This window comes from Rhinopithecus bieti, unplaced genomic scaffold, assembly GCF_001698545.2.
Source record: "Rhinopithecus bieti isolate Rb0 unplaced genomic scaffold, ASM169854v2 scaffold_2524, whole genome shotgun sequence".
NCBI lineage: Eukaryota > Metazoa > Chordata > Mammalia > Primates > Cercopithecidae > Rhinopithecus > Rhinopithecus bieti.
Genome location: NW_016803991.1, coordinates 3,930 through 11,682, shown reverse-complemented (window position 1 = coordinate 11,682; position 7,753 = coordinate 3,930). Strand labels below are relative to the sequence as shown.

Genomic DNA, 7,753 nt, shown 5'->3' with positions numbered 1-7,753 from the left:
CCCCCGAGTCTCCAGCTGCATGGCGCTCAAACTGGAATGTCAGCTGCCCGCCAGGTCTCCAGCTGCACAGACCTCAAACTGGAACAGTTTGAACTCGGTGGGGCAGCTCCTGTTCCAGTTTGAGGGCTGTGCAGCTGGAGCCCAGGGCTGAGCCGATGTTCCAGTTTGAGGGCCGTGCAGCTGGAGACCCAGCGGGGAGCTGATGTTCCAGTTTGAGGGCCGTGCAGCTGTAGATCTGGGGGGAGCTGATGTTCTAGTTTGAGAGCCGTGCAGTTGGAGACTCGGCGGGGAGCTGATGTTCCAGTTTGAGGGCCGTGCATCTGGAGACTCATCAGGGAGCTTATGTTCCAATTGGAGGGCCTGGGAGCTGGACACACGGGTAAGCTAATGCTCCAGTTTGAGGGCAGTGCTGCTATAGACCCAGTGGGGAGCTGATGTTCCAGTTTGAGGGCCGTGCAGCCGGACACCCGGCGGGGAGCTGATGTTCCAGTTTGTGGGCCGTGCAGCTGGACACATGGCAAGAGAGATGATGTTCTAGTTTGAGAACCGTGCAGCTGGAGATCAGGAGGGGAGCTGATGTTCCAGTTTAAGGGCCGTGCAGCTGGAGACCGGGTGGGGAGCCAATGTTCCAGTTTGAGAGCCATGCAGCTGGAGACCCTACAGGGAGCTTATGTTCCAGTTTGAGGGCCGTGCAACTGGAGACCCAGTGGGGAGCTGATGTTCCAGTTTGAGGGCTGTGCTGCTGGAGAACCGTGGGGGAGTTGATGTTGCAGTTTGAGGGCCGTGCAACTGGAGATTCAGGGTGGCGCTGATGTTCCAGTTTGAGGGCAATGCAGCTGGAGACCCGGTGGGAGCTGATGTTCCAGTTTGAGGGCCTGGAAGCTGATGTTCCCGTTTAAAGGCCATGCAGCTGGAGATACGGCAGGAAGCTCATGTTCCAATTTGAGGATCGTGCAGCTGGAGAACTAGGGAGGAGCTGATGTTGTTTTCATTTGAGAGCCGTGGAGCTGGAGACCTGGACAGGAACTGGTGTTCTAATTTGACGGTTGTGGAGCTGGGGATGCAGGGAGGAGCTGTTGTCTTTATAGTCTGAGGGCCGTGGAGCTGAAGACCCTGGGAGGAGCTGTTCTAGTTTGAGGGTTGTGCAGCTGGACACCCTAGGAGGAGCTGATGTTGTTGCAGTTTGAGTATTGTGCAGCTGGAGATCTAGGGGGGAAGTGGTCCCGCGGTTCAAATCTGAGGGTCTCGGAGCTGGAACCTAAGGGGGGAGCCAGTGCTGCCTCTCATGTCTAAGGCTGTGGAGCTGGAGACCCGCGGAGGAGCCAGTGTTGGTGTTTCTAGTTGAGGGTCGTGGAGCTGGAGACCCATGGAGGAGCTGGTGTTGGTGTTTCTAGTTGAGGGTTATGGAGCTGGAGATACAGGGTGGAGCACTGTTTTCTAGTTTGTGGGTCGTGGAGCTGGAGACCCACGGTGGAGCCGGAGACCCACGGTGGAGCCAGAGTTGGTGTTTCTACTTGAGGTTCGTGGAGCTGGAGACCCATGGAGGAGCCGGAGTTGGTGCTTCTAGTTGAGGGTGGTCAAACTGGAGACGGCAGAGTAGCCGCTGCTGGTGTTTTTGTTTGAGGGTCGTGGAGCTGGAGATACAGGGTGGAGTGTTGTTTTCTAGTTTGTGGGTTGTAGACCTGGACTCGTGGAGGAGCTGTCATTGGTGTTTCTGGTTGAAGGTCGTGGAGTTGGAGACACGTGGAGGAGCCGTTGTTGGTGTTTCTAGTTGAGGATCGTGGAGCTAGAGACTGCGGAGGAGCTGGTGTTGGTGTTTCTAGTTGAGGGTCGTGGAGCTGGAGACCTGCGGAGGAGCTATTGTTGGTGTTTCTTGTTGAGGGCTGTGGAGCTGGAGATACAGGGTGGAGTGTTGTTTTCTAGTTTGTGGGTCATGGAGCTGGAGACCCGTGGAGGAGCCGGTGTTGGTGTTTCTCGTTAAGGGTTGTGGAGCTGGAGATACAGGGTGGAGCGTTGTTTTCTAGTTTGTGGGTCGTGGAGCTGGAGACCCACGGAGGAGCCTGTGTTGGTCTTTCTAGTTGAGGGTCGTGGAGGAGGAGACCCGCAGAGGAGTTGCTGTTGGTGTTTCTTATTGAGGGTCGTGGTGCTGGAGACACGCGGAGGAGCCGCTGTTGGTGTTTCTAGTTGAGGGTAGTGGAGCTGGAGACCCGTGGAGGAGCCGGTGTTGCTATTTCTAGTTCAGGGTCATGGAGCTGGAGACCCGTGGAGCAGCGGGTGTTGGTGTTTCTAGTTGAAGGTTGTGGAGCTGGAGACCCAAGGAGGAGCCATTGTTGGTGTTTCTTGTTGAGTGTTCTGGAGCTGGAGATAACAGGATGGAGCATTGTTTTCTAGTTTGTGGGTCGTTGAGCTGGAGACCCGTGGAGGAGCCGGAGTTGGTGTTTCTAGTTGAGGGTTGTGGAGCTGGAGACCCGTGGAGGAGCCGGTGTTGGTGTTTCTAGTTGAGGCTCGTGGAGCTGGAGACCCATGGAGGAGCCGGTGTTGGTCTTTCTTATAGAGCCTCGTGGAGCTGGAGACCCGCGGAGGAGCCGGTGTTAGTGTTTCTAATTTAGGGTTGGGGAGGTGGAGATAAAAGGGGGAACGCTGTTATTCTAGTTTGTGGCTCGTGGAGCTGGAGACCCATGAAGGAGCTGTTGTTGGTGTTTCCAGTTGAGGGTCGTGGAGCTGGCGACCCACAGAGGAGCCGTTGTTGGTGTTTCTCGTTGAGGGTTGTGGAGCTGGAGATACAGGGTGGAGCATTGTTTTCTAGTTTGTGGGTCGTGGAGCTGGAGACCCGTGGAGGAGCTGTTGTTGGTGTTTCTGGTTCAGGGTCGTGGAGCTGGAGACCTGCGGAGGAGACAGTATTGGTGTTTCTTGTTGAGAGTTGTGGAGCTGGAGACCTGCAGAGGAGCCGGTGTTGGTGTTTCTAGTTGACGGTCGTGGAGCTGGGACCCGTGGAGGAGCCGGTGTTGGTGTTTCTAGTTAAGGGTCATGGAGCTGGAGACTTGTGGAGGAGGCGGAGTTGGTGTTTCTAGTTTAGGGTGGTGGAGCTGGAGACCTGCAGAGGAGCCCTGTTGGTGTTTCTAGTTGAGGGTCGTAGAGCTGGAGACCTGCGGAGGTGCAGGTGCTGGTGTTTCTAGTTGAGGGTCATGGAGCTGGAGACCCGCGGAGCCGCCAGTGTTGGTGTTTCTAGTTGAGGGTTGTGGAGCTGGGACCGGCGGGGGAGCCGTTGTTGGTGTTTCTCATTGAGTATTGTGGAGCTGGAGATACAGGGTGGAGCGCTGTTTTCTAGTTTGTGGGTCATGGAGCTGGAGACCTGTGGAGGAGCCGGAATTGGTGTTTCTAGTTGAAGGTCGTGGAGCTGGAGATTCGTGGAGGACCCAGAGTTGGTGTTTCTAGTTGAGAGTCGTGGAGCTGGAGACCCATGGAGGAGGCAGAGTTGGTGTTTCTAGTTGAGGGTCATCAAGGTGGAGACGGTGGAGTAGCCGCTGTTGGTGTTTTTGTTTGAGGGTCGTGGAGCTGGAGATACAGGGTGGAGCGTTGTTTTCTAGTTTGTGAGGTCGTGGACCTGGAGACCTGTGGAGGAGCTGTCGTTGGTGTTTTCTGGTTGAGGGTCGTGAAGTTGGAGACACGTGGAGGAGCCAGTGTTGGTGTTTCTCGTTGAGGGTTGTGGAGCTGGAGATACAGAGTGGAGCATTGTTTTCTAGTTTGTGGGTCTTGGAGCTGGCGACCCGTGGAGAAGCTGTTGTCGGTGTTTCTGGTTGAGGGTCATGGAGCTGGACACCCGCAGAGGAGCCAGAGTTGGTGATTTTAGTTCAGGGTCGTGGAGCTGGAGACCCGCAGAGGAGATGGTGTTGGTGTTTCTTGTTGAGGGTCGTGGAGCTGGAGACCCGCACAGGAGCTGGTGGTGGTGTTTCTAGTTGAGGGTCGTGGAGCTGGAGACGCGCGGAGGAGCCAGTGTTGGTGTTTCTAGCTGAGGGTTGTGGAGCTGGGACCCGCGGAGGAGCCATTGTTGGTGTTTCTCGTTTAGTGTTGTGGAGCTGGAGATACAGGGTGGAGCGTTGTTTTCTAGTGTGTGGGTCATGGAGCTGGAGACCCATGGAGGAGCCTGTGTTGGTATTTCTAGTTAAGGGTCGTGTAGGAGGAGACCCGCAGAGGAGCTGGTGTTGGTGTTTCTTGTTGAGGGTTGTGGTGCTGAAGACACGTGGAGGAGCCGCTGTTGGTGTTTCTAGTTGAGGCTCGTGGAGCTGGAGACCCACAGAGGAGCCAATGTTGGTCTTTCTTGTAGAGCGTCGTGGAGCTGGAGACACGCAGAGGAGCTGTTGTTGGTGTTTTTAGTTTAGGGTTGGGGAGGTGGAGATAAAAGGGGGAGTGTTGTTATTCTAGTTTGTGGGTTGTGGAGCTGGAGATCCATGGAAGAGCTCTTGTTAGTGTTTCCAGTCAAGGGTCGTGGAGCTGGCGACCCACGGAGGAACCATTGTTGGTGTTTTTTGTTGAGGGTCGTGGAGCTGGAGACCCGCAGAGGAGCCACTATTGGTGTTTCTAGTTGAGGATCATGGAGCTGGAGACCCGCGGAGGAGCCGGAGTTGGTGTTTCTAGTTGAGGGTCGTCGAGCTGGAGAGGGCAGAGTAGCCGTTTTTGGTGTTTTTGTTTGAGGGTCGTGGAGCTGGAGATACAGGGTGGAGCGTTGTTTTCTAGTTTGTGGGTCGTGGACCTGGAGACCCATGGAGGAGCTATCGTTGGTGTTTCTGGTTGAGGGCTGTGGAGTTGGAGACACACAGAGGAGCTGCTGTTGGTGTTTCTAGTAGAGGATCATGGCGCTAGAGATCCGTGGAGGAGCTGGTGTTGGTGTTTCTAGTTGAGGGTCGTGGAGCTGTAGACTGGCGGAGGAGCCGTTGTTGGTGTTTCTAGTTAAGGGTCATGGAGCTGAAGACCTGTGGAAGAGCCGTTGTTGGTGTTTCTTGTTGAGGGTTATGGAGCTGGAGATACAGGGTGGAGTGTTGTTTTCTAGTTTATGGGTCGTGGAGCTGGAGACCCATGGAGGAGCTGGTGTTGGTGTTTCTCATTGTGGTTTGTGGAGCTGGAGATACAGGGTGGAGCATTGTTTTCTAGTTTGTGGGTCGTGGAGCTGGCGACCCGTGGAGGAGCTGTTGTCGGTGTTTCTGGTTGAGGGTCATGGAGCTGGACACCTGCGGAGGAGCCAGAGTTGGTGATTTTACTTTAGGGTCGTGGAGCTGGAGACCTGCGGAGGAGCTGGTGTTGTTGTTTCTCGTTGAGGGTCGTGGAGCTGGAGACCTGCGGAGGAGCTGGTGTTGGTGTTTCTAGCTGAGGGTTGTGGAGCTGGGACCCGCGGAGGAGCCATTGTTGGTGTTTCTCGTTGAGTGTTGTGGAACTGGAGATACAGGGTGTTGTTTTGTAGTTTGTGTGTCATGGAGCTGGATATTCGTGAAGGAGCTGGTGTTGGTGTTTCTAGTTGAGGGTCATGGAGCTGGAGACCCGCGGAGGAGCCTGTTGGTGTTTCTAGTTGAGGGTCATGGAGCTCAAGACCTGCAGGGTAGGCACTCTTGGTGTTTCTAGTTGAGGGTCGTAGAGCTGGAGACCCATGGTGGTGCAGGTGTTGGTGTTTCCAGTTGAGGATCATGGAGCTGGAGACCCGTGGAGGAGCCGGTGTTGGTGTTTCTCATTGAGTGTTGTGGAGCTGGAGATACAGGGTGGAGCAGTGTTTTCTAGTTTGTGGGTCATGGAGCTGAAGACCTGTGGAGGAGCCGGAGTTGGTGTTTCTAGTTGAAGGTCGTGGAGCTGGAGATCCGCAGAGGACCCAGAGTTGGTGTTTCTAGTTGAGGGTCGTGGAGCTGGAGACCCACGGAGGAGCCATTGTTGGTGTTTCTCATTGAGTGTTGTGGAGCTGGAGATATAGGGTGATGCGTTGTTTTCTAGTTTTTTGTTTGTGGAGCTGGAGACCTGCGGAGGAGCCTGTGTTGGTGTTTGTAGTTGAGGGTTTTGGAGCTGGAGATTTGCGGAGGAACTGCAGTTGGTGTTTCTAGTTGATGTTTGTGGAGCTGGAGATACAGGGTAGAGCGTTGTTTTCTAGTTTGTGGGTTATGGATCTGGAGACCCGTGGAGGAGCTGGTGTTGGTGTTTCTAGTTGAGGGTTGTGTTTGTAGTTGAGAGTCGTGTAGCTGGAGACCCATGGAGGAGCCGGTGTTGGTGTTTCTAGTTGAGGGTTGTGGAGCTGGAGACCCACGGAGGAGCCATTGTTGGCGTTTCTCATTGAGTGTTGTGGAGCTGGAGATATAGGGTGATGCGTTGTTTTCTAGTTTGTTGTTTGTGGAGCTGGAGACCTGTGGAGGAGCCAGTTTCGGCGTTTCTAATTGAGGATCATGGAGCTGGAGACCTGTGGAGGAGCCCGTGTTGGTGTTTGTAGTTAAGGGTTTTGGAGCTGGAGACTTGCGGAGGAACTGCAGTTGGTGTTTCTAGTTGATGTTCGTGGAGCTGGAGATACAGGGTGGAGCGTTGTTTTCTAGTTTTTGGGTCATGGAATTGGAGACCCGTGGAGGAGCTGGTGTTGGTGTTTCTCATTGAGGGTTGTGGAGCTAGAGATACAGGGTGGAGCATTGTTTTCTAGTTTGTGGGTCGTGGAGCTGGAGACCCATGGAGGAGCTGGAGTTGGTGTTTCTAGTTGAGGGTCGTGGAGCTGGAGACCCATGGAGGAGCCGGAGTTGGTGTTTCTAGTTGAGGGTCATTGAGGTGGAGACAGCGGAATAGCCACTGTTGGTGTTTTTGTTTGAGAGTCGTGGAGCTGGAGATATGGGGTGGAGCATTGTTTTCTAGTTTGTGGGTCGTGGACCTGGAGACCCGTGGAGGAGCTGTTGTTGGTGTTTCTGGTTGAGGGTTGTGGAGTTGGAGACACGCGGAGGAGCCATTGTTAGTGTTTCTAGTTGAGGATCGTGGAGCTGGAGACCCGCGGAGGAGCCGTTGTTGGTGTTTCTTGTTGGGGGCTGTGGAGCTGGAGATACAGGGTGGAGCATTGTTTTCTAATTCATGGGTCGTGGAGCTGGAGACCCGCGGAGGAGCCGGTGTTAGTGTTTCTAGTTGAGGGTCGTGGAGGAGGAGACCTGCAGAGGAGCTGGAGTTGGTGTTTCTAGTTGAGGGTCGTGGAGCTGGAGACCCATGGTGGAGCCGGAGTTGGTGTTTCTAGTTGAGGGTCACTGAGGTGGAGACGGCGGAGTAGCCACTGTTGGTGTTTTTGTTTGAGGGTCGTGGAGCTGGAGATATGGGGTGGAGCATTGTTTTCTAGTTTGTGGGTCGTGGACCTGGAGACCCGTGGAGGAGCTGTTGGTGTTTCTGGTTGAGGGTCATGGAGTTGGAGACACACGGAGGAGCCATTGTTAGTGTTTCTAGTTGAGGATTGTGGAGCTGGAGACCTGCGGAGGAGCCGTTGTTGGTGTTTCTCATTGATGGTTGTGGAGCTGGAGATACAGGGTGGAGCGTTGTTTTCTAGTTTGTAGGTCGTGGAGCTGGAGACCCGCAGAGGAGCCGGTGTTGGTGTTTCTTGTTGAGGGTCGTGGAGGAGGAGACTTGCAGAGGAGCCGGTGTTGGTGTTTCTTGTTGAGGGTCGTGGAGCTGGAGACCCGCGGAGGAGTCTGTGTTGGTGTTTCTCGTGAGGGTTATGGAGCTGGAGATACATGGTGGAGCATTGTTTTCTAGTTTGTGGGTC

At 54.5% G+C, this 7,753-nt stretch overlaps 1 protein-coding gene across 1 annotated transcript; it reads right to left on the bottom strand.

Annotated features, from left to right (window-relative positions):
- Positions 1-6: 6 nt before the first annotated feature.
- On the bottom strand, positions 7-3,848 carry LOC108522081 (flocculation protein FLO11-like; the record flags this gene model as incomplete). The annotated part of the gene is given in 2 exon segments (XM_017862188.1): positions 7-1,258; positions 3,294-3,848. Coding segments are annotated over 2 exon segments (825 nt in total), but the record flags the coding sequence as incomplete, so codon positions are not given.
- Positions 3,849-7,753: the final 3,905 nt, after the last annotated feature.